The sequence below is a fragment of the Tripterygium wilfordii genome, chromosome 13, assembly GCF_013401445.1.
Source record: "Tripterygium wilfordii isolate XIE 37 chromosome 13, ASM1340144v1, whole genome shotgun sequence".
In the NCBI taxonomy this organism is placed as follows: Eukaryota; Viridiplantae; Streptophyta; class Magnoliopsida; order Celastrales; family Celastraceae; genus Tripterygium; species Tripterygium wilfordii.
In genome coordinates this window covers 11,706,011-11,731,257 of record NC_052244.1, presented here as the reverse complement: position 1 = coordinate 11,731,257, position 25,247 = coordinate 11,706,011, and the positions used below count along the sequence as shown (strand labels likewise).

The following is a 25,247-nucleotide window of genomic DNA, read 5'->3' as shown; positions in this document are numbered from 1 at the left end:
CAATTCACTAGTGTTTGTTTTTTAAAGGTTGACATACCATTGAATTGTGGCTATTTTTTTTGTGAAATTGATTAAGAAGTGCAAAACACACAAAGAGGATGCTTCTACGTAAATCAGCTGCTTTATTTCCCATTTTATTGATTACGTGGTGTCCAAAATAACTCCTCTTATTTCGGTTTTTGGAGTTCCCCCTCGTGTACAACTACAAGTACAATAATTCTATATATATTAAAAACTAATAAAGTAATAACATTTATATATTCTGCAAAATAAGCATTCGATCAATTTCATTTTTTTTCCTTTCCAAATAAAAAAGGGAATGTCTGTTGGATTTTATACAGTTTTGGTGTTTCCAAATCCACATGGTTTACGGTCATAATATAGCAAAACAGTGCACATATCGCGAAAAGTTTGTTCTCTCCATATTTATGGTGTACGGCACTCGAGTTCGGGAGTTCAAATTGATCAATTGTGATATTTCATTATGTGATCTTGGTTTCGCATGCTTGTTCCATTTTTGGGTCCCTACTCGCACCGGTTTCCTCACAGCCTTACCTATCACCAGTGTGTATGATATGAGATATTCTGACTGTCCGAAATTTACGCCTACTCAACTGTCCTAATGATATGCTGAATTAGGTGGTTCTTCAGTTAAAAAAAATAGTACACATCTTTTGGTTTTTCAAGTTCAAAACCATATCCTTCTATATATTTGTTAAAAGTAATGGCACGATTAAAGGTGATGACATTGTTAGTGCCTCGCAATATCTTTAGTCACTTATTGGTAGGAATACTTAGTTGGAATTACATAATTAAATCAAATAAAATAATTAATAAAACTAAGTAAACAATCACAATTGATTGATCAACTTAGCTCGATTGAAGGTGAAGCAAATATAATTACATTATTGATTTACTCACAAGCGATGATTTTCACCACAATATGTTAAAAAGGTCTTCTTATCCTGGTTATTGATCAATTTTTATTGTACTTTTAATATAGTGATATTATTAGTTGAATTAGATGAAACTAAAAGTCAAATCCTATTTACATGAACATAAATTGTTGAGAATTTACAAGTGATTGGAGTGACATGCACATCGGATAAGTATAAGAAAGTTATGTGGTTAATATATATGGATGAGTCCATAAACTATTGTCTTGAGATTTTAGGTTAGGTGGGTTCCAAAAGTGTATGTTAGTCATGTACGCTCACTATGCATGTATGTACGTGGACACTCTTCGGTCTTATGTCCACAACAAGTGGTATCAGAGCCGATGATGTGCCAAAACCTATGATATATTTAGAAAACCCACATATTCGTTTGGATGGATTGAAAAGGGAGCAAGTATATGCACCTCTTGGTGAAAAATGCGGCATAAGCGATATGGTAAAGATAGTAACACATGCATGTGGCTTGAGATCGGGTTATACCTTGCAAGCAAGCAGACACATGGTGTTCATGTGACTCTAGGAGTACAAGGAGAAAGTGAACATACGGGACAGTATGACTCAAATCGTAAGGGCGTTGATGAGGTTGAGCAAGAACATACAAAGATTGTGTGGCTTGAAGGACGGCGCCTAGACATGAGACTTGTGACCTAATATCGCGAGCACATGAAGAGTGTAAGACATGACTCTCAGGAGTCGGTAAGAAGTGGGAGGTTCATGCGCGAGGGGAAGTGCATTTGATGTGGAAGAGAATTACATGTGAGGGAAGATTATTGGGAATTCACAACATATTGGTGTCCCAGAACAGATAATATAAGAAAATTAAGTAGTTAATGTACATAGATGGACCCATAACCTATTGCTTTAAGATGTTAGCCATGTACCCTCATGGGTACGTGCATTAGTGTATATATGCACATGACACTCCCGGTCTTATCTCCCCGATCCTATTGCTTTAAGATTTTAGATAGGTTTAGATGAGTTTTAAAAGTGTATGTTACCCACGCACTTTCATGGATGTGCATGTATGCACACAGACACTTCCCGGTCTTATCTCGCCAACATATATTTTTATATAATATATTATTAATATCATTCACTTATCACTAAACCAATCCTTGATTCTTTTATTTTAATTGAAGCAATTACAACAAAAACATGAAATTCCGATCTATCCAATAATCCCACGATAATAAAAAAAGGAAAAAGTGCGATAAATAAATTGAGAAAAGCAACCACTTGTGATGTTGGTAATTTTATTTTTTTTGGAATTACTACAACTTTGTTTGGTTTCCTTACGAGGAAGAAAGATCAAAGATTAGATAGCGGTCCCAACCCAATAATGCTGGGGACCAATCAACTTTGCTCTGTCATGCATCCTCGGTCCTCCACCGTCCACGTCATTTTCTTCTGTACTACCACTGTCACTAATCATCTTCTCCTCGTAATTTGAAAATCATAGAGATCGTATCTGTACCCAGCGAAAGTTTTGAGGATTTGCTACTCGCCGTCAATTGACGCACACGTGTCCACCATCGATTCTGATTATTGTCAAATATGACTTAAATATTTAAAATATTTTATTTCTATATATTGCTTTCACTTTAGTTGATAGAATTATTTAGTTTATAAAAAAATTGATTCTTATTTGCATACTTTGATAGTTTGATGAGATCAAATAATTATTTAAAGCAAAATCAACATCGATACAAATAGTAAAAATTGTATGATGGATATTGGATAAGTAATAATAATAATAATGTAAAAAAAAAAGGAAAAGATTTTTTTGTATTTTTGTACATTTGGTATCAATAATTAAGCATTACCCTAATAACATAAATAGTTAAAGACGAGGAATGCTAGATATTCTCGATTTATGCCTAATTTATCACTTCATTTTATCTTCAATCCTATGTGACATGTGATAATCATTGATTATAAATACAAATGTAACGTCAACTTAACATTCAACACTCCATATGAATTGGGAGTAAAATGTGAATCATAAATTAAAGGCCTCAATCATTTTTTATTACAATATTTTACAAAGTTGATTGACGTTTTCATTTACAATTAATTATAATACTTATTTTTTTTCCTGTTAAGGTGTCCTATCTCTCAATTATTGAAAAATTGAAAATATTTTTTAATTAGTAAAATTGAAAATATTTACTAATTAAATTAGTCAACAAATAAGACGCAAACACTCCTGTGGAAAGCGAGTATTCATTGTTGTGGCTGCATGTGGTTTGCTACTCTGGTTTTCTTTGCTGGAGATTCTAACCACTGGAAACGTGCCACGTGGATTGCCTCCTCTGCTTTGTATCTCACCGTTGACACGCTTCTCAAAGACTGTTGGACAGTCGGTTTAAAACCCATCACCCACAAAAGAAAAAGCTTGACAGCTTTTACATTCGATGACCATGAAAGCAAACAAACAATTAGAGGAATTGGTCTTTATATACAGACTTTGATTTCTTATTATTGAAGTCGATTCAGAATTCAGATACAATGGAGCGTTATGAGATTCTGAAAGACATAGGGTCTGGGAATTTTGGAGTTGCGAAGCTTGTGAGAGACAAACAAAGTGGTGATTTATATGCTGTCAAGTATATTGAGAGAGGTCCAAAGGTAATTTCATATGTCTTTTGCTTTTCTGGGTTTTGCTGATATGTGTCTGTTCTATTTTCTATATTGAAGTTCAGGTTCTTATTAGATGTTATATGTGTTTATGTTTTCAAATTCTTAATGGGTTGTGATTATCTGTTCGTGTTTTTAAAATTCTTAAATGGGTTGGCTTGTGTTCATCTGCTCATGTCTTGTACATGGACTGATATTTGAGATTTTTCTGGGTTTTACAGATTGATGAGCATGTGCAAAGGGAGATCATGAATCACAGGTCGTTGAAGCATCCAAATATCATTAGATTTAAGGAGGTATTTTAAGTTCCTTAATTTCCTTTCATGTTTGGTGACTTAAAACTTCAAGAAATTGTACTGAGCTCGCCTTTTCAACCTTTTTATGCTGGAACCATGAGAATCTATTCATGTTAATCTCTGTTAATAGTGGATACGGTTTGCTGTGAGATGTGTATTAATGGAATATTTGAATTAGTCAATCAGCCATTTCAAGTCCGAGGGCAATGGAACATGGAATCAAATATTTCTTCATGATGGACAAATAGAAGAGCATAACTGTACACTTTTTAGGTTCAGAGAAAGAATAAACGCTAAGTTAAGTATATTATTATTGGTTCAAATTGGCACAAAAGCTCTGCATTTTGCAGGTTCTGTTAACATCAACCCATTTAGCCATAGTCATGGAATATGCTTCTGGTGGAGAACTCTTTGAGAGAATTTGCACTGCCGGAAGATTTAGCGAAGACGAGGTATATTTCTTTCACTTGTTGGGTTAATGAGTTGGTGTTCTTCATTTGTTGTTTCTGTGAACTTGTATATCAGGCTAGGTACTTCTTTCAGCAACTCATATCAGGAGTCAGTTACTGCCATTCAATGGTATTAGCATATTCTTCTCAAATGAACTGGTTTTGAGTCTTCTGCATCTCTTGCTTAAATGGGAGACATTTGTTTATGTTATTGCAGCAAATTTGTCATAGAGATCTTAAGCTGGAGAACACACTCTTAGATGGAAGTACAGCGCCCCGTCTCAAAATATGCGACTTTGGCTATTCCAAGGCGGTTTACTAATAAATCTGAATTCATAATTCTGCATCAAATGGAAATTACATATGTACAAATAGTTACTGATTTTGTTCTTCGTTTTACAGTCATCTGTGTTGCATTCACAACCCAAATCAACTGTAGGAACACCAGCCTACATCGCGCCGGAGGTCTTATCCAAGAAAGAATATGATGGGAAGGTGATTCTTAATCTTATTGATATTGATGTTGGTTAAGGACAAGCTTGGTCACCTAATAATTCACAACCACTACTTTTTATATTGTAGATTGCTGATGTTTGGTCTTGTGGGGTTACCTTATATGTGACGCTGGTTGGTGCTTATCCATTTGAAGATCCTGAAGATCCGAGGAACTTCAGAAAAACAATTCAGGTACTACTTCATAGTTGCAAAATTCTTCATACCTTTCATAAAAATTACGTCTTTTCCGTCGCCTTAAAATGATGTTAATCAACAATGGCAGAGGATTCTAAGTGTCCAGTACTCGATTCCAGACTACGTTAGAGTCTCCAAGGAATGTAAGAATCTCCTATCTCGGATTTTTGTCGCTGACCCTGAAAAGGTAATCATAATCTACATAAATTTTCTTAGTCCAATTGTTAGTTGCATGGTGTTTTGAAATCAAATTTTGACTGCATTGCATTTCCTCTGCAGCGAATAACAATCCCAGAAATTAAGAAGCATCCATGGTTCTTGAAGAACTTGCCAGTTGAGTTTGCAGCAGCAGCAGAAGAAAAAGAAGAAGAAGAAAACAGCATGGAAAGTGACAATAAAAGTATGGAAGAAGTAGTGTCTATAATTCAAGAGGCAAGAAAACCTGGAGAGGGGATGAAATTAGTTGGTGACAGTTTTCTTGATGAACTCATGGAGCTTGATGACATTGATGCTGATACTGATACAGATGATATAGACATAAGTGGTGAATTTGTCTGTGCACTATAATTAATTTAGTGTTTCTACTTTAAATCATGTAGTTTCTGCTTTTTTCCATGGCCAATCTTTGCTTTGAAGTTCCCTATATGGATCTTGGTGCATATCCATGCCAACCTCCCTCTTTCGACTTAGTTGATTGGCCAAATCTAGAGCTAATTATTATATTATATGAACATGCAATCCCTATCAGCATAAAAGAACGAGGTTTCACCTTAGTTCCTGTCTGTTTTGCAATATAATTATACTTTTCACTACATGATGGGTAGTCTGCTGATAGATGATGACATTGATGCACTATATATGATTAAAAAAGATATCAAATTTGATGCTTTTTTCACATATTGTACACGTCTTTTCTCAACAAACCAGTTTTTTTTCTCTTTTTTTCTTTTCTCAATTTCTTTGCAATCTGATGGCATATGTGGGTCATATTTTTGTCCACTTCTATCATTATTTGTTTCACCAGTACAATATATTGTCTCAAAATTATAGTTGGAATATATTATCTTTCAAAATTGTGTGCCAAACTGACACTATATAAATTAAAATTGGCTATTTTCATCGGTTTCTTAACAAATATGATCTCCATACGATGAGGTTCAAAATTTGTTCGGTTTTTGCGGATGAATCAGTACGTCTCTGTTCTTTGATGACTTACAATAGAGAAGAGCAAGCTATGGTGTCACCGAGATGATTCTTGGTAGGCAAGAGCGGAGCCAAGAATTTATGTTAAGGGGACTGTTAAAAGTTGGCGGGGGTCCGGGGGTCAGAAATTTTTTTAGGTTATTTACATTACACCTATTTAATGCATAGGTTATTGGGATTAATTGATTGGACATTTAGGCTTATCGTTAGTTGAGAGTCTTGAGCAGAACTTACGAAGCAACACGGTTATACACTTGCACCAGCGAAGGAGAGTAGGTACGAAGTGTGTTTTTATTTAAATTGCTAAGTGTATATTTAGGTATGTACCTGTATATAATTGTATATAATTGTATTTTTATTTATTTATGTATAATTATATAAGTATGAATATCTATATGTGTATGTATGTATGCATGCATGCATGTATATATATGTGTGTGCGCGTGTATATATACATAATTACCAAACATTTGGGGGAGTCGTTGTGGCTTAAGGAAGCTGTATTGACAGATTTTATGTCGATTGATACTTAATAAAATACAGTTTTTCCCCCTCAAAAAAAAAAATAGTTGGGGACTACAATCTATTGTAGTCCCCCTAAATCCGCCCGTATCGGTAGATCTTTTCTATACTTAAGTCAATTGAAGTGTTATTCGAAAATTGAGAGCACTCTTATACATGAAACTCTTCCTTTTGCTTGTAGTAAAAAGTTAAAAAGTCCTCCATTACGTAGTACGGATCCCTCTTTTTATTTTGACTTAGGTAGTTCAGTTTCAATTGAGAAAATTTTCTTCCTCTCTAATTTTTAAGGAAGTTTTTTGGGAACGGGTCCCCTCCTCTTTTGTTTTCCTTAGTAGGAGATTGATATCTTAATTTTAAGGATTATTTCTTTAAAGCTTCCTGTTCCCTTAGGTGTTGGTCACCAAAGGTGTTCGAGATGTACTTCTCAGGCGTTGTTCGTATTGCTCTGTGGTTGCATGTTTGGCATCTCGATGACACGTGATGACATATCATTGGGCGGTCTATTTTTGACAGTATCACCATAATAATAAACAACAGGTTGTTGATTGAGATAGTGAACTTGATCGTAATAACTTTTAACACAAGCGAGAGGTCGTGAGTTTAAGTTTCTTGGGTGTTTGCATCTCAATCTACGTTATTTCCCGCACTAGGTATCGACTCATGTCTCAACTGGTCTATAAGGGTTATAAGATCTTTTATGTGGCCCAAAGTTTATCAATTAGTTATTGATGAACATCTGGATGGGTTTAACGTTACCCAAAAAAAACATAATAACAATTTTTTTTTTTTGTAGAATGTCAATGTCAACAATACACCTTTTTTATTTGGGATCATAACAGTTATTTGGGTTTACATTATTGTGATAGCATAAGAAAGTGTTGTTCCTACAAATTCCTCACTTTATAGTCTTCTAGACATGTTACTGGTCTCGATAACATTCTATTATTGGGCCTTACTAACAGAAAGTAGTCTCTTTGTAGTCCAGACATATTTGGACATACCCAAAAGGCTATAGCAAAGTCTAGGCCCAAAGAAGCCCCCTACAGTAGAAGATATAAAGCCCAGGAGGCCTGGAAAAAGAAAAACACGGAGAGCGTAGATTTAGTAATCCACGTGTACGGTTGTGATGAGAAATTACTTCGTTTCTGGCAGATGCATATAAACAATAAGCGCAGCCCGAAACCCTAATCGCTACACAGGAGCCCGAGCGCAGTAGAGCAGTCGCATTTTCCTTGCTGGGCTGTAGCGTAGCACTCCATCGAAGATGAAGGTTCGTATTTTTCTATTAAGTCTTGGAGAGTCTTCTCCTTCCTCACTAAACCCTAGAGTTTTCTGATGTTGACTTTTATTTGATTTACAGTTCAACATCGCGAATCCAACTACTGGATGCCAGAAGAAGCTTGAAATTGATGATGACCAGAAACTGTTAGTGTTATTTTCGTTAATTTTGCATGTTATTTTCTTTGATATGTTGTGGCGCCGGTAGGATTGTATTTTTTCCATATGCAATTAAATTTTTACATTTAAGTTGCTGTACATAGTTTTGATTTCCGATCACTGTTCTAGCATTAGATGTTTCCCAGACAGATTACATTGACTGCATTAATGGATTTTCAAAATTGTATTCTCAGGGTCCATTTGATTCCTGAAAGTTTAGTTTACATAATTTGAATGTTGGTTTTGATATAAGAGATTTAGCTAGTTATGTTGTCAAATAGGTTCCTAATTTATTTGAATATACGTTTCATTGTTAAAGATCCTTACTGTATGATTTTGAACATTTTTAAAGTCGTTTGAACTAGTTCTGCTTCTTCTTCTTAATATTATGCTGATAAGGATATGCAGGATACAAAAGAAAACTTAAGTTAAAGTCCCTTATTATGCAGTTAGAGTTGTATGCTTTGGTACTAATTGGACGTCTTTTTCATATATATTATATATGAACCTGCTTCAGTTAACTGGACTATAAATGGATTTCATCCTTAAACCAAAAAATGAGTTCTTTCTTTGTATATAAGCAATTATGCATTCCATAGAATATATGCATTTGATTGGTTAAAACTATTGGCCTTTGACAATTATATTGGTTCCTCAAATGCATTTTTTGTTTTTCGAGAACAATGAACTCCTAATGAGATTATTCGGATGATGCAGACGAGCATTCTTTGACAAGAGAATTTCGCAGGAAGTTAATGGAGATGCCCTTGGTGATGTATGTTGGCTTTTCTTGTTTATTGTTCTTCTGGTCCTTCCTCCTCGTTTTGTTATAGGTTGTGGCCATTTTTTCCCCATTGTACGTTGACACATTTCAACTTAATTTACAGGAGTTCAGGGGCTATGTGTTCAAGATCATGGGAGGCTGTGACAAGCAAGGTTTTCCAATGAAGCAAGGAGTGCTGACCCCTGGTCGTGTTCGTCTGTTACTTACCAGAGGTTTGTGGACTACATATAACTCCGCATTTGTAGGAGGGCTTGCAATTTTGGCCCCAGTTTAGTTGTCTTACTGTTATAGAGCCATTTCTGTATTCAATACTTTGTAAGATTGAAGAATTATGAAAGATTGAAGGATTATGAATTTGGCGCAATGTTTGTTGAAACAGGTACCCCTTGCTTTCGGGGACATGGTAGGAGGAATGGAGAGCGCAGAAGGAAGTCTGTTCGGGGTTGCATTGTCAGCCAAGACCTCTCTGTCTTGAACTTGGTTATTGTGAAGAAGGGGGAAAATGAGCTTCCTGGACTGACTGATGTTGAGAAGCCAAGAATGAGGGGGCCAAAGAGAGCTTCAAAAATTAGGAAGCTGTTTAACCTGTCAAAGGAGGATGATGTGCGGAAGTATGTGAATACTTATCGTCGTACCTTTACCACCAAAACTGGTGAGTTGTTGATTTCTTCGTTTGAGGAAAGTGAGTTAGCATTATCTTACGTAGGGTGGAAACTTCACAGCAGTTACCAGAATAATGTAGTAAAATTGATTTATACTTTTCTTGTTTGCAGGTAAGAAGGTCAGCAAAGCTCCCAAAATTCAGAGGCTTGTGACTCCTTTGACTTTGCAGCGGAAGCGTGCAAGAATTTCTGAGAAGAAAAAGAGAATTGCAAAGGCCAAGGCAGAGGCAGCAGAGTACCAGAAACTGCTTGCCTCCAGGTTGAAGGAGCAGCGTGAACGACGCAGTGAGAGTTTGGCAAAGAAGAGATCCAGGCTTTCTGCTGCCTCTAAGCCATCTATTGCGGCTTAGGTGATTTAAAGTGGTTGGTAAGGTTTGTGGTCTGATGCCAAGGATATGGGTTTGGGGTAATTTTGTTTGTTAATTTGGAGAGTTCATTAGATTACTCCGTTTCTTTTTCCTCCTAGCAATCATCTTCTAGACAAATGAGATTTTGTTTTACTATGTTACCTTGCTGAGTGTAACTTTTATCATTTGCTATAACCTCACATTCATGTTGGATTTATGCAAATGTCATGGTTGTTTGTTATGAATCTGTTTGAAAGGTTTCTTGACATGTTTTCTTTGCGGTATGGGGGGTGAATAAATTTTTTTTTGTTGAGTCCAGTCCTCCTAGAAGTTGCTGTTATCGTTTATAGTCATTTGATAACGTTGGTCTGTTGAGGATTACTAATTGCCTGCTGTGCGAAGTGATTGGTATCATCTGGCTTTGGGTAGTTTTAGGCAAAAGGACTGGAAAATAGTTTGTTCCAAGTCTAAGTCAGGGGACACTTTTTCGAACCTACCAAATGCTGTATGAGGATTTTGATGTGGTATGAAAAAAGGAAGTATACTAAGCTGTTCCAGTAATATAACGAATTTAAGTATTGAAATTTAGCTACTCTTAAGTCTAATTCTCTTTAAAAAAATTGCGAGACAATGATTAAACGTAAAGAAGAAAATAATAAAAGTAGAAAAAGATAAAATAATGGAATGGAACACTAGAACCTCCAATTTCATTGCAACTCGCAGCGCATGAAATAAATAAAAATAGCGTGATGAATGAAACATATCAAAATTAAGCACAATAGGGCTTGCTTTAGCCATTCTCTTATGTGAAGGTTTTAATTTTGCCAACAGGTTTAGGGTCATGATTAGGAGCTTTGAGCTAGTGAGGATGCTGCTGAAGAAGAGCGCTTTGGTCTTCGGATAAATTGGGTTAGAATTTGGATAGACTTGCAGTGTCCATAAACTCAAACACATTAAGATATTGTCCGTTCTAGGTCGAAATCCTCACGGATTTGTTCCTCTAGGCCCACCATCCTAGCTTAGTCCTAAAAATTCGGTATTAATGTGTTAAGTTGTGGGTTCTCTATATCTATTGTCGTTCGTGCCTTAATTGTTCTAATGTAGGATCTTATCACGCCCAAAGAACTTTTCTGGGCAAATTTAATTGAACAATTAAGTGAGCAATTGTTGAAAAGGAACAATGAAAGTATCTGATTATTGTAATCGTCACTTGCCAAGGCTCCCTTGATCAGATTAGTACCAGTTCTACATCAACTATGGATCAAATCAACAGATCTCTTGTCAGAACTCCATCGTGAACCTAAAATAAAGAAGAAAAACAAAAGTTAAAACATGTTATACCCATCCATTATTCTGTATTATTGCCATCAATGGTAGTTGTACTTGTACACCACTTTTTGTAAAAATTTCACAGCGTGATTTGTGTTTCTCTTTTCTAACTAGTCCATTACCATGGGCCACTGACCTTTTTGTACTCTGTTTCAGAATGTAAGAAAATAAAAGATCAGATTTCTCATCTGAAAAGGTGGGTTGTTATTTGTTAATGGACCAAGTTGCTGCAAATGGTCCTTCCTCTTTGTTGGTTTGGCAAGCACATGGACAAAACAGAAAAGCAGACTGGAATGAATGTCATCTTCTGCACTCTGCCTTCCACTCTTAGTTTGTTTGTAAACAACTTGGGCTCCACTTCATTTTGTCCAAAAAAGATGGTGAATTTAAGTGTCAAGAGACAAATTGTGGTGGTCACACACTCACATCATCTCCAACATTGTTTTTTGGGTCACACAAATTCCAACTGTTAACCATCAAACAAACCTTAAATTCATTACTAGCTACTAATGAAGTTGCCATTTTTTTTTGTTTTGTTTTGACTTCAAAGTATGTCACTCTGGATGGATGGAGAAACTCTGCAATTCGACGTACTTTCAAATTCACATCTAACGGTGCATAAATAATATGACTGAGTGATGTGGTGTAGACAAAATCTGACAAAGTGATGTGACACTCCTCCCAAGTTGTTGAATGCGAATTTCATACTCTAGAGAATTGCAGACCCTTGGATCCATGTCATTATTGTAAAGTTCAACACTTTTCTCTATGAAAGTTACATTTCCCTTTGATCAATGTTTCATTTCATGTAACTAGTTGTTATAGAAACCGGTGAAAAGGCTACGAATCAAAGCATACATAATCCATGTACAACATAATTAAACAAGCAAACTAATACATTCAAGTTATCATAACCTGTAAGAAATTTAACCTCATCGTTCTGTGATTCTCAATAATTCACTAATCTTATCATGTCTCTCTCTCTATCTCTACAGACACTCATATTGAATATAATCATACTGCTTCAGTCAACATTATATGCCTCTGTCCATCAACATTGGAGCATAAGTCCATAGCCTGGCTATTGGTGATCCTGCAATTGCGCCTGATCTCTCCGGGCCGTCCAGACTGCAAGTCACCCAACTTGATCATTCCTTCAACAACTGCCTCAAAAAATGCTAACTGGTTTTGGCTAAACAGGTTCACATAATTTCTAGTTTTTGGAAATGTAAAGAGTGTTTGATCAGAATTCAGAAACCCTCTTCCAGAAACCAAGTCCTTGAAGTATTGGTTATCGAATATCCGAGGTGTTGCGTCTAGATCACCTGTTACATTCTCATCAACACCAACTGGACAAAGCTGGTTTAGTTTTTCTCTGTATACTGGTTCAATTGCTGGATCAGGCTTGCCTGAACCTGACTGATTGTAGAGCCTGAACATGATAGAGAAGCACCTGCCTTGACCTATTGAATGCGTCCCAGAAAGTGCTACAAGGTCTTTGATGGAAAGGTTGAATCTTTCAAATAGGTTTATCAGGAGACTTGCGTTGGCTCTTGGACTAGGCATTATGTTGTTTGAATCCTCTTGACTTGCTGTTAAGCTGTCCTTTCTTCCTAGCTTCACTTCCCAATTGGGTCCTCCAGTCTGGTTAAAGACAAACCAAGAGATATACATAAAAATCACATCTTTCAAGATCAAATAATGATAAGGAGCATTGATAAAATCTAGCTCAACATGCCCTTCGGACAGTTGAGTAAACATAAACGCATCACGCTGACGTCAAGTAAGACTGGACCGAAACCCATGTGGATAGGGGCCCATAAGTGGAACAAATCCACGAAACTAAGATTTCACAAGGAAATATCGAACTCCCAACCCCGAGCACCGTACACCTTAAATTAGAGATAACCAACTAAGTTGTCCCCAAGTGATTGGGTATGGGGTACCTGCTGCGGGCACAATATGTATTTGCCAGTCTATGCACATATTCTCCGATACACAAAACATGAATTGGGCACATACCTTATGTGTGGACACTCTCCCCAGCGATTCAAAAATGTTAGGGATCTCAGTTATTCCAGTAATCAATCTTGGCCATTGATTGATGTAAGTGTAGGGGTTCATAAAACTTGATACACATCAATCAAGGAATATGATTGTTTACTGGGATGACTGAAATCCCTATCATTTCTGTCAGCCATTTGCAAGTTGAAACAATAAAATAAGATAAATGACTATTTGTTAGTTTAGCAGTAGACTAAAAAAAGAGAACAAACCCATAATTGTGCCCTATCAACCAGTGGCCTGCTAGAATTTCTATAGAAGACCTGGTCTCACAAAAGTCCAGACAAAGAGGACCCATTTAGCAGAATATACGGCAACCATACATGTTTGTATCCAAGACCCAATAATCTTGTCCTAACTGGGTTTTGTCCTAAAATGATAGAAGGAGAATTGAAAGATGGAATTACCAACACAACAGCATCTCTGGAAGCCATGATTATGATATCTGCACAAGAGACAACACCTGGACAGACCTTCTCCAACGCATCCTTGACTTCATCGACAACTTCGAAAGATCTTAGAGAATTAATGTTTGACAGAGCAAGTTTTTCACCAAGCATGGTGGGTGTATCATCCAGCAACAGAGAAGCATCACAACCCTTCATCAAAGAAATCGAAAATTATCAAAAAAAACAATGAAAATCTAAGTGGGTTTTTCCCAAAGTCTTGGGCTTGTAAGAAACATTTAACTTTACATTGACAAAACAATCATGAAATTGGAAGCGCATGACAGAGGCAACGCTTCTGGGTTCTCTAATCATTGACTTCCTCATCACATCCCTCACTATTAGTTCTGCTTCAGGGCATGTCTCGGCGTAAAACCCCGGCCGGAGTGGCTCTGCTATGGCCAAGGGAAGGAGGAGGATGAGGAGGAGGAGGAGGAGAGAGGACATTTTTTGTGTTGGAAACAGAGAATGTATTGTGTATGCTATGTAATCTACAATAGGATGTGAGAAGGGGAGGTGGGTTTTTATAAAGCGAGAGTGGTTTTTACTTTTTGGAATTTGGGGTTTAGCTATAAATATGTTAATTGTCCGTAATAACAATAATTTAACTCACAAAAATTTCTTCCAAGATAATTAATGGTTGCTTTTCAAAGTAAATGATAGAAGGATTGATTTTATTGCAGATTAATGTGGTCAATTCAAATAGATGGTGATTATAAGGATGAATCATATTTTGATTATCTTCACGTGATTAATCTTTTTTTTTTTCTGTCAATAATAAAATTACTTTATTTGAAAAAATTATTATTATTACACTATTTTTTTATAATAATTTTTAAAAAATCATTAATGATTTGATTTCATCTTTTTTACACAAAATTCTTGATTAACTATGATTCAATTTTTCATCATTTCATGTGTCAATGGTTGATTTGGGCCAATAATATAAGGAAGAGTCAAAACAAGATAAGAGAGATGAATGTGGAGCAAAATTTATTTTTGAATGTCGAAAACCCAAATACGGTCATTGTTAGTCATGGGTACATAATTGTTAGTCAAGACTCACGAGGCAAAAACGTGTTTTATATGCTACTAACTTTGAGTAAAGTTTTTAGAGAAAATCTTAGGGAGATTTTTTTTTTTTAAATTTTAAAAAGGGAAACTTTGGTCATTGTCCGTCCATAAATATTCTTATTGTGAAAATCTTATAGTGCATGAGAAAACAAATATTTGTATTCATAAAGAATTCGTAAGAGATTGTTTATAAAACCTTTAGTAAAATTTTGTCCCTAAACATAGTTAAGATTGCCGAACCACGTTAAATTGTTGATCTCTTATATATGATTGATTTGGATTTTTAATTTCTCTATTTTTTTCGTATAACATATTTGTTAATCGTATTGATCGTGAGTGTCTTTTTTGATTGTTTCGCAATGATTATTCACAAATTTATGTTAATCAGTTAATAAAAAAATATGGAAAGATGGTTTAAAATGGTTTATTGAGTGGTATGTTAAATTTTTGTTTATTTTTAATTGTTTACATATATCCAAAAAAAATGAGATTTTTTGAATTGTCTTTCGGCACTACAAGTTAAAGAGGATTTTACTATTTTAGTGACGAGGAATGGAGGCCACACAATGTGTAATTGGTTGAGAGGGATGTCTAACTGAACCCAATAATGCATCAAGCCATCAACACTTGCGACATAAATTTCATTTGTAATATTAATTTCCCCTTCATTTTACATAAATACTTGTTTTGATATTAAGTGCTGTTAAGACTTGTCCCACGTCGGTTGGCCTTGTGCCAACCAAGTGGTTTATATGGGCAAAGCTCATCCCCTACATGTAATAAGATCCTTTCCTTGACTCATGTGAGTTGAGCTTAGCCCACTTGTTTGGATCTAAGGAGAAACAAAGCTGTGCGGGCCTGATGTATCCACAAGAATTGAACAACTCAAAGCGAATAATATTATTGACATGTATAGGGGTGTGGATTTCTGATATGATATCGGAGCAATTTGGTCCGATCCAATTGGACGTAGCTTCTACTCCAATTGTTGGGTCTGACATAACCCAGCCCACAAGTGCGGGGGAGTGTTAAGACTTGTCCCACATCAGTTGGCCATGTGCCAACCAAGTGGTTTATGTGGGCAAAGCCCATCCCTTACATGAAACAAGGTTTTTTCTAAGGTCATGTGAGTTGGGTTTAGCCGACTTGCTTGGGTCTAAGGAGGAACAAAGTCGTGCCAGTCCGATGTATGCACGGGAACCGAACAACGCAAAACGGACAATATTGTTGACATGTATGACATAACTCAGCCCACAAGTGCGGGAGAGTGTTAAGACTTGTCCCACATCGGTTGGCCTTGTGCCAACCAAGTGGTTTAGCAAAGCTCATCCTCTACATGAAACAAGACATTTTCCTAGGCTCATGGGAGTTGGGCTTAGCCCACTTGCTTGAGTCTAAGAAGGAACAAAGTCGTGCGGGCCCGATGTATCCACGGGAATCCGATAACTCAAAGCGGATAGTATTGTTGACATGTATGGGGGTGTGGATTTCTAATAAGTGCACCTATTTCATTCAACAATGTTAGGGATTCTCAATTTATGATTTTTATTTTATCCATAATTTATGTGGCGTGTGTGGTAGTCATTGATTATAAATACACATGTAGGATCAACTTAACATAAATTGAGTGTATCAAGCATTTTTATTTTTTATTTGTAGTATTTTTTTTTATACATTTACATAACCTTTTTTTTTTTCCATATTGAATCAAACTTCGTAGAACCTATACATTAAATACCAGTTGTTGAGCAACATAAACTCTTAAATTTATTTAATTGTAAATTGGTCTATGGATTAACCCAGTATAGAGTCTATAGACCCCAAGGATAGCAATTTCGGAACATCCAAATCATTAGTTGGATTGATAAATATGATATGTATCACTCTAATGATCAAAGTTCGAATTATTTCTCCTCGTTTCAAAAAAAAAAAGAAAAATGATTTCATATATCCATGTTTAAAAAAAAAAACTCTCAAACGATTTATTTAGAGCCAAATTGGAAATTGAATAGGATGTGCAAAATGGTATCTGGTTCATTGACATTTGTAATCAGAGCCGAATAAGAATCAATGAAAACTTCACCTAACAATTTTAAAAAAAAGCAGTGGAATAATTATTTTTTTTAAATCGAGAACGACACCATACATTTTTATCGTTTGAATATTATATATGTGTCTAAACTCGAGCCATCATGCCCGCGAGCACATAAATTTCTCGCTTGACGATAGAATAAATTGAGTCAAAACCCAATATGTGTTCACAAAGATTTTGTTCTAAAAATAATCTAATTTAGAATCTTTAGATTCCGACAACCCCAACCGTTAATGCTCTGTTTGCTTGTAGTGTTCATAAACAATATTTATTTTTTTATAAGAAAAAAAATACTGTAGTTTTATTAACTACTTTCCGTCAATTCCAGAAAAAAAAAAAAAAAAAAACCTACTTTCCGTCAATTTAGACTGAAGACACCAAAAAAAAAAAGAAAAAAAATGAGACCCGCTCCACCATTTCTATCCTTGTTTGGTGTCCAAGTTGGGGGAACAAAGATAATGCTGGCGTAATTTAATTGCAATGAAATGGATGATACTACCCACCGTCATATCACTCATTTGAAACACAAAGTGGGTCGGCCTTAAAATAATATATATTTAATATTTAATTTGTCAAAATGTATCGGACCACATCCTCAAAAAACAATGGATGGGCATGACAATCTAGTCAATGGTTTATAAATATAAGAGATATTCGTGAAAGAACGCATAAATTCCACCCATGTTGAATACAAGTGATGAATATCCATCACACGGGATAAAGGTCTATATGAGATTCTCATCAATTTATGAGAACACTACATAAATCCAACTCAAATAACTTAATTGTCAAAATTAAAAATCTCACGTCAGTTTAACATAATCCAACAGAGTGTGATTTATAAATATGAGAGCTTTTGACCTTTTGCTCTATAAAAAGACTCTTATCTCTAAGGAAAAGAAAGGAGAGAAGTCGAGTAGGATAGAATTAACGTATACGGCTTGTCATTGTCATTAAAGTGGTCGAATTATATTATCTACTTATAGCTCTTCATCGTGTGGTGTCCAAATTGGGGGAACAAAGCTTGATTTTGACATATTGGCCTCACAAATTGAAACAAATATCGGATTCGATTCAAAACAAAATGTCAAACATCCAGTGGCTCCATCGGAATTATATTACTATTAGTGGATCTTTGGGTTGCTTTTAAATTATCTCAATCACATCCGAACAAGTTATTATAGTGGGGGTGGGGGTGGAAGATAAAGATAAGCCACCATAATCCTTTGGGCTATCCCTTTGCCTTTGGGACGAGAATGTAGTTGCATGGGCTTATATCTCAAACCGAAAAAGAAGCCCACTGAGAAAACCTTTGAAGCCCAAGGGCCTAGCCCATTAACCAATCTTAAATAGAGGGCTTCTTTGGAGGATAGGTGATGTGAAACAGGTCCGGATTGGTTTAGATCAATGGGCTCCCCAGACCAAGCACCTTCAAGATAGCAGCCTCCTCAAGCTTTGATGCCAGATCAAAAGAGGAATTCTGTAGGCTGATTATTCCTCTATTCTCAGTGTCATGTCTAGATCAACTAGTTTGATACTGTGATAGCAAACGTCATGAATTTCTTTAAATTGATTTCATTGTTTAATTGTATGGAGAAGAACTAATCCTCCTTACTAGAGATTTAATGTATGCTAACCGTGAACATTCGATGATTTTGATTTATGTTAGATTACACTTCTTAGAATTAGTCATAATCGATAGTTCATAATTTTAGACAATTTTCGTGGGATCGATACTTCGCTCATTGATATATTAAATTATTAGTTGTTTGATTTGTACACTTATAAATTTTGCATAACATCTCCCAACCATCGAGTCCCCTATCAATACCATCTTGAACACAGTCTATTATCATCTTCTACGACGTGTCTCTATATCCTCCTCCGGTTGCCATTTTTGTTCGTGATGAAACTCTTATTGAACTTGATAATTTGCTCTTATCTTCTTTCTCTCTCAACTAAATTTGAGATCAATGAACAGTGATTATGCTGCAGAGAAGCAGGACTTTGTGTGAGAGCTAAGTCTTATGTTTTCTAGGCTTGCTGTTTTGTTTAGGCTTGAAATATTCTACCTAGTTCTTTATTGTTGTTTGCGTTTTGGGGGAGTGTCCCCTTTTCTAATATTCTCTTAGGCCATCTCCTGAGATGTCATTCTTTGTTGTTTTGCTTCTTGTTTGAATATATTGTGGCTTATAAAAAAACATATATGAAGAATGAGGTGCAATCCAGTGTGTCGGGTTGCACAGATTTTAAGGTGAACGCAATAGGGGGATTCGCAACGAATGATGCCATCATGAACTTTGGTACGTAGCGTGAATAGATTTGTTGGAGGGGAATGCGTGGGTGCATGTGAGCGTGTTAGATAATAATAATGAACAACTTAAATAAGTTGAGGTCACAACAATCGCGCGTCTCGGATCTTTTTTTAAAACGGCGTTGCTTTGAGTGATATTAAACAGTGTCGTTTCATAAGAAATTAGTAAATAAAATAAAATAAAACAAAATAAAATTATGGCCCATGCAGGTTTCTAATATTCTCTTAGGCCATCTCCTGAGATGTCATTCTTTGTTGTTTTGCTTCTTGTTTGAATATATTGTGGCTTATAAAAAAAAAATATGAAGAATGAGGTGCAATCCAGTGTGTCGGGTTGCACAGTTTTTAAGGTGAACGCAATAGTGGGATTCGCAGCGAATGATGCCATCATGAACTTTGGTACGTAGCGCAAATAGATTTGTTGGAGGGGAATGCGTGGGTGCATGTGAGCGTGTTAGATAATAATAATGAACAACTTAAATAAGTTGAGGTCACAACAATCGCGCATCTCGGATCTTTCTTCAAAATGGCGCATGTGAGCGTGTTAGATAATAATAATGAACAATCGCGCATCTCGGATCTTTCTTCAAAACGGCGTCGCTTTGAGTGATATTAAACAGTGTCGTTTCATAAGAAATTAGTAAATAAAATAAAATAAAACAATGGCCCATGCAGGTTTCGAACTGCGACCTTCGCGTTATTAGCACGACGCTCTAACCAACTGAGCTACTAGGCCAATTTGTTTTGAACTTCGAATTTTAGATATATGTTACTATATAACATAGAGAGTTGTTCAACTAAACAATAATAACTTTGGAAAGGAGGATGGATCTAATGAAGTAACGCTGAAATTTGTCTATCATTTGAATGATATGGTTCAATTTTTATGGCATTTTACGCTACATTCTTCACCCAAGTAATTACATAAAGATGTACAAAATACCAGGGACATACCTCAAGAAAAGTCATAAGACATTAGGAATGTAAGAGTCGGCCAAAAGAAAAGGCAAAAATCCACATAACGCATGAACAACACAAGGCAACTTCAAAAGAGAAAAGGCAAAATGAAAACCTCTGAAAAAACTAGGCCGATGCTGCAGCAGCTCCAACTATACAGGAAACATATAAAGGACCTGCTATGCGGGAAAAAAAAAAAAAACTTACCTGGACACAATCAGATCCTCTCCCCAAAAGCAATTAAGAAGCAAGAAGAGCGCAATCAGCAGCCCCAAAAATTCTTCTAGTCCAGCAATCCCCATGCTTGTAATAACTGTGGACACCTATGACTGTCCCGAAGAGGCATCAAGGCTTTTAGTTTGCGTTTCACCACTTCAATGACAAAATAAACTACGAAGCTAACAGGCCGAGATATCATGGTATCTAGAATTTCTCTCATACCACAATCCGTAAGCTGTGCATGAGAAATTAACATAGCTTAGCAACAGTTAGCTGTCGCTAACCCTTTACCTTTCAGACGAGCACTAGCCCAAGACACCAAATCCATCCAAGGGGGGGAATATCTCGAATAGAAAGAATAACACCCGGACCAACAACCTGCCAAGCCTTTTAAGAAAAATTATATTTATCAAATTAAACTTAATATTAAATATAGTCACAAATTTAATATAAAAATCATAAAATCTAATATTATAATATTTTTACTTAACAATTTTTCCGCTAACGTCAGTTTTTAGTATGTCAAACACTTTTCCTATAATTCAATTTAAATTCAGTTTCTTTCCTATAATTTTTCCGTTAATTTTGAAAATCAATTTTTTTACTCTACCAAACGGACCTAGCATATTACACAGATTTAAGCTTAGCTTTTTCTCCATAACTTTTCGTTAGCATTAAAATTAATTTAACCGCTCTACCAAATGCACCCTTAGTAAAACTAGTGTACGTGCTGAGATCGGCAGGGCCGTCTCTAGCATTTTGGAAGCCCTAGACAAGTTAAGAAAATGAGGCCCTTATTCCCTAAAATAAATTTTTTTATAAATTTGAAATCCAACATATCTAATAAATCCAAAATACAATATAATTAGTTCTTGAATACACATAAATTATCTCCAATATCCAATAAATTAAGCAACTCAAACTTATAAATTTATTACATCAAATGAACCAAATAACGCTAAACCAAGTAACTCATGGGGGAGGGGCATCACTTGTACGGTTCGGATTTGATTTGTTACACGACAAACAAAGTTCTATTTCAATGAATTACACTTTTCAATTTTTATATATGTGATGGCATGCCATTTTGTGTTTGGGCTAATGAGCTTGTTTTTTTAAATAGCAATATATTAAGATATTTTTTTCTTATATCAATTTGTAAGTACACTGTACTGTTTGTAAACACCTAAAAAACTATACAACTTACTAAAAAGTGAGGCCCCTCCCCCATGAGAGGTCCTAAGCAACTGCCTGTCTGGCCTCCCCAAGGAGCCGGCTCTAGAGACCGGTGACGGCAAATCAAGAAAGTCGCAAAAGTGCATGGCTAACAAACAAGAATTGTTCATGAATTAAAATCTCATTTAATTTTCTTAATAAATTTAAGTTTACCAAGCGGGTGATGGTGATAGTGGTTGCCTTGTAATGTATTGTTAAATAATGCATGTAAGTTAAATTAAGCTGTTAATTAATAAAAAATCTACCGATTAAGATAACAATGATTAAACTGGTAAGTCTTTATTCACTACTCAAAGTTTGGTATAGGTTATCCAATATAAGTTATTTTTGGGTAATTGAGAACGACATATACAAGTTTGTCCGATCCGCTATGGGTTAATAAAAAGTGAGACCCCTTCCCCATGAGAGGCCCTAAACAACTGCCTGTCTGGCCTCCCCAAGAAACCGGCTCTGGAGACCGGTGACGGCAAATCAAGAAAGTCGCAAAAAGTGCATGACTAACAAACAAGAGTTGTTCATGAATTAAAATCTCATTTAATTTTCCTAATAAATTTAAGTTTACCAAGTGGATGATAGTGGTTGCCTTGTAATGTATTGTTAAATAATGCATGTAAGTTAAATTAATCTGTTAATTAATAAAAAATCTACCGATTAAGATAACAATGATTAAACTAGTAGGTCTTTATTGACTACTCAAAGTTTGGTATAGGTTATCCAATATAAGTTATTTTTGGGTAATTGAGAACGACATATACAAGTTTGTCCGAACCGTTACGGGTTAATAAAAAGTGAGACCCTTCCCTCATGAGAGGCCCTAGGCAACTGCCTGTCTGGCCTCCCCAAGGAGTCGGCTCTGGAGACCAGTGACGTCAAATCAAGAAAGTCGCAAAAGTGCATGACTAACAAACAAGAGTTGTTCATGAATTAAAATCTCATTTAATTTTCTTAATAAATTTAAGTTTACCAAGTGGATGATAGTGGTTGCCTTGTAATGTATTGTTAAATAATGCATGTAAGTTAAATTAATCTGTTAATTAATAAAAAATCTACCGATTAAGATAACAATGATTGAACTAGTAGGTCTTTATTGACTATTCAAAGTTTGGTATAGGTTATCCAATATAAGCTATTTTTGGGTAATTGAGAACGATATATATAAGTTTGTCCGATCCGTTATGGATCTAATACATTCCATCAAGGGGTGACTATAGACAAAAATGTTTGCCCAAGCAAGTTACTGTATCACCTCACCACGATGAGTTCAAAAATGAAGTTACAGGGAGCTGCTTTCACCCGTACGCAATGCGCATTTTTATTTCAAAAACAATATATATATTTTTTAAAATTTTACCCTAGTCAATTTTATTATTCATTTATATTTTAACAAAAAATTAATTGATATCAATGAAAAATATCTAATTTTACTATCATCTCGTCACAATATTTTTAGTGATGCATCACACTTTTTGTCACTGCAACTCACATAATATCATTATAATTTTAGAACTCACTTCATCTCACCGTAGGAAGTCAAAACACAACACTCACAAACAAATCTTATATAAGTAGTGTTTGGTGGAGTGGATCTATATAGGGTGCGTATATAGGTAGTGTTTGGTGCACCAAAATGGAGCTTCTGAAGTCGTTTTGGCCTTGTATTTTTTTAAGAAAAAAAATAAACGTGGGGCACATACACAATATTAATGTTATGACATTATAATATTGTTGTGGCCTATTATTTGTATACTTAGGAGTAGAATAAACATATTAATAAAATAAGTAAAATAAAAATAATTTCAATAAAAAATTATATTTATTAGATTAAATTTGATAACAAAATTTATTAGAAAATTTATAATATAAAATTATATTTTTTTATTAATATAATATAATATAATATAAACACTTTAGTTTATACTTAAAATTAATTTTGTTAATAAAATTAATTATAAAAATCATAAAATATAATATTATAAATTTAAAATAATACTTCAATTCAATAGTTTTTTGCTAATATAAGCTTTTAGTTCGCCAAACACCTAATATCATATTACACAATATTAGTTTAGTTTTTTTTTTTTCCACAACTTTTTCGTTGACATTGAAAATCAATCCAACTGTTCTATCAAACGCACCCATTAGCAAATGACATTGCGATCAGTATGAACGCTGTGGCCCTGTTGTGCTCAGTGCTCACAACTTGCATTAATTCTCTAGCCAGACAAAAAAAAAAAGACATATTAACATTAATTTTTTTTCTACCTAAGACATGGACGTGCAATTCTAATTCATCATTTTTGGCACATAATAGTATACAATAATCTCCATTGTATTTGCCTAGATGGACACGCAAGCGCACAGCCATCAACAAGAAGAAGAATTTTTTTTTTTTTGAAAGACCCACATGCCACACACACGCTAAGCCATACCGGAGGGGCATGAAGGCCACCACAGCGGATGGAAAACTACCCAAATCCCAAATCCCTTGGTGAGAATAGAACCTTGGACCTCAAGGTCCTGGGCAGATAACTTGACCAACCAAGCTATCTCCCATTCTCAACAACAAGAAGAATTGATCAACAGCCATAGCTCTTAATTATGAGCTTATCTTTTTGATAGGCTAAACATAACAGCCAGGGGAGGAAATAAGCTGCAGTCCCCCAAATTTTTAGTAAAAAAAGACACTTACACAAATATGCATAAAAAAAAACTTATATACAATTATATACACACCCATACCTAAATATACACTTAGTCACCTAACAAACACACTTTATATACATCGTCCTATCTAAATATCTAAGGCCCTAAGCGGCTAAGGGCTAACTATACCGCCTAAGGCCCTAATTGATTGAGTCGTTGTCTAAGTCTTAACTGTCTTCTTGTGTGGACACAACCTCTGCTTGCCACTTTGGGTATCGCCTGAAATCGTGACTCCCTTCGAAATTGTGGCGATATACATTTGGGGAGGCGTTGTTGTCCTCATCATCGTCATCTTCATAATCAATGTCTTATTCATCTGGGTCGTTCTATTCTTGCGAAGCCATTGAAGGAGGCGCAGATATAAAGGTGAGGTTGTGTTTGGAGGTGGAGAGGCTTGAATTGAGTGCAGTGATCATGGGGAGCAACGGTGTGCAAATTAAAATACTGACTATCTTTCAATGTGTAAAAGTGGTATTAACCCTTTACCTTACCTACTCAAATACTAATTTTTCAGCATTTAACATCATAACTTTTATTATAATTTCTATGGCACTAAAATATCATGTTTTGCACTTTTGTAATTATTTTTTTATATTATTTGATTTCAAGTAAAAATAAATTTATTTACGAATTATATTATAATCTATATAAAAAAATTAAATATAAAAAATACAATGTACTAAGATGATCCCCTAGAAGTCGTAACCGTATCTGGAAGCAAGTGGGAGTTAAGGCTGCGCTTTGACCAAAGAACAAGGCTTGGCAACAAATGAGGCTGCGGTCAAATATGAACCATGTGGCCCTGCCGTGTTCAGAACTTGCATTTAATT

The 25,247-nt window shown here is 35.4% G+C and overlaps 3 protein-coding genes and 1 non-coding gene across 4 annotated transcripts; 2 read left to right on the top strand and 2 right to left on the bottom strand.

Annotated features, from left to right (window-relative positions):
• Positions 1–3,303: 3,303 nt before the first annotated feature.
• Positions 3,304–5,801, top strand: LOC120013199 (serine/threonine-protein kinase SAPK1-like). The gene is made up of 9 exons (XM_038864935.1): positions 3,304–3,584; positions 3,815–3,889; positions 4,240–4,341; positions 4,415–4,468; positions 4,556–4,648; positions 4,741–4,833; positions 4,921–5,025; positions 5,117–5,215; positions 5,308–5,801. Exons 1-9 carry the CDS (start codon positions 3,465–3,467, stop codon positions 5,593–5,595), a joined length of 1,029 nt encoding a protein of 342 aa, XP_038720863.1. The 5' UTR covers positions 3,304–3,464; the 3' UTR covers positions 5,596–5,801.
• A 2,129-nt stretch (positions 5,802–7,930) lies between these two features.
• On the top strand, positions 7,931–10,249 carry LOC120011751 (40S ribosomal protein S6-like). Its single transcript, XM_038862861.1, has 6 exons — positions 7,931–8,023; positions 8,114–8,178; positions 8,908–8,965; positions 9,078–9,186; positions 9,354–9,626; positions 9,748–10,249. The coding sequence occupies exons 1-6, from the start codon at positions 8,018–8,020 to the stop codon at positions 9,984–9,986; spliced, it is 750 nt and encodes a 249-aa protein (XP_038718789.1). The 5' UTR covers positions 7,931–8,017; the 3' UTR covers positions 9,987–10,249.
• Positions 10,250–12,131: 1,882 nt separating this feature from the next.
• LOC120012328 (peroxidase 17-like) lies at positions 12,132–14,331 on the bottom strand. Its single transcript, XM_038863692.1, has 3 exons — positions 14,072–14,331; positions 13,784–13,975; positions 12,132–12,956 (listed from the first exon to the last, which is right to left on the bottom strand). The coding sequence occupies exons 1-3, from the start codon at positions 14,267–14,269 to the stop codon at positions 12,327–12,329; spliced, it is 1,020 nt and encodes a 339-aa protein (XP_038719620.1). The 5' UTR covers positions 14,270–14,331; the 3' UTR covers positions 12,132–12,326.
• Positions 14,332–19,965: 5,634 nt separating this feature from the next.
• On the bottom strand, positions 19,966–20,038 carry TRNAI-AAU. The gene has a single exon. It is a non-coding gene; the product is annotated as a tRNA-Ile (tRNA).
• Between the last annotated feature and the right edge of the window lie 5,209 nt (positions 20,039–25,247).

Coding starts and splice junctions, on each gene's coding strand:
- LOC120013199 (XM_038864935.1), top strand. CDS start 3,465: ATGGAGCGTTATGAGATTCTGAAAGACATAGGGTCTGGGAATTTTGGA. Junction 4,834..4,920: donor AGAAAGAATATGATGGGAAG/GTGATTCTTAAT, acceptor TTTATATTGTAG/ATTGCTGATGTTTGGTCTTG. Junction 5,026..5,116: donor ACTTCAGAAAAACAATTCAG/GTACTACTTCAT, acceptor CAACAATGGCAG/AGGATTCTAAGTGTCCAGTA.
- LOC120011751 (XM_038862861.1), top strand. Junction 8,966..9,077: donor ATGGAGATGCCCTTGGTGAT/GTATGTTGGCTT, acceptor CTTAATTTACAG/GAGTTCAGGGGCTATGTGTT. Junction 9,627..9,747: donor TACCTTTACCACCAAAACTG/GTGAGTTGTTGA, acceptor TCTTGTTTGCAG/GTAAGAAGGTCAGCAAAGCT.
- LOC120012328 (XM_038863692.1), bottom strand. CDS start 14,269: ATGTCCTCTCTCCTCCTCCTCCTCCTCATCCTCCTCCTTCCCTTGGCC. Junction 13,976..14,071: donor TTCATGATTGTTTTGTCAAT/GTAAAGTTAAAT, acceptor TCTTTGATGAAG/GGTTGTGATGCTTCTCTGTT. Junction 12,957..13,783: donor CCAGAGATGCTGTTGTGTTG/GTAATTCCATCT, acceptor GTCTTTAACCAG/ACTGGAGGACCCAATTGGGA.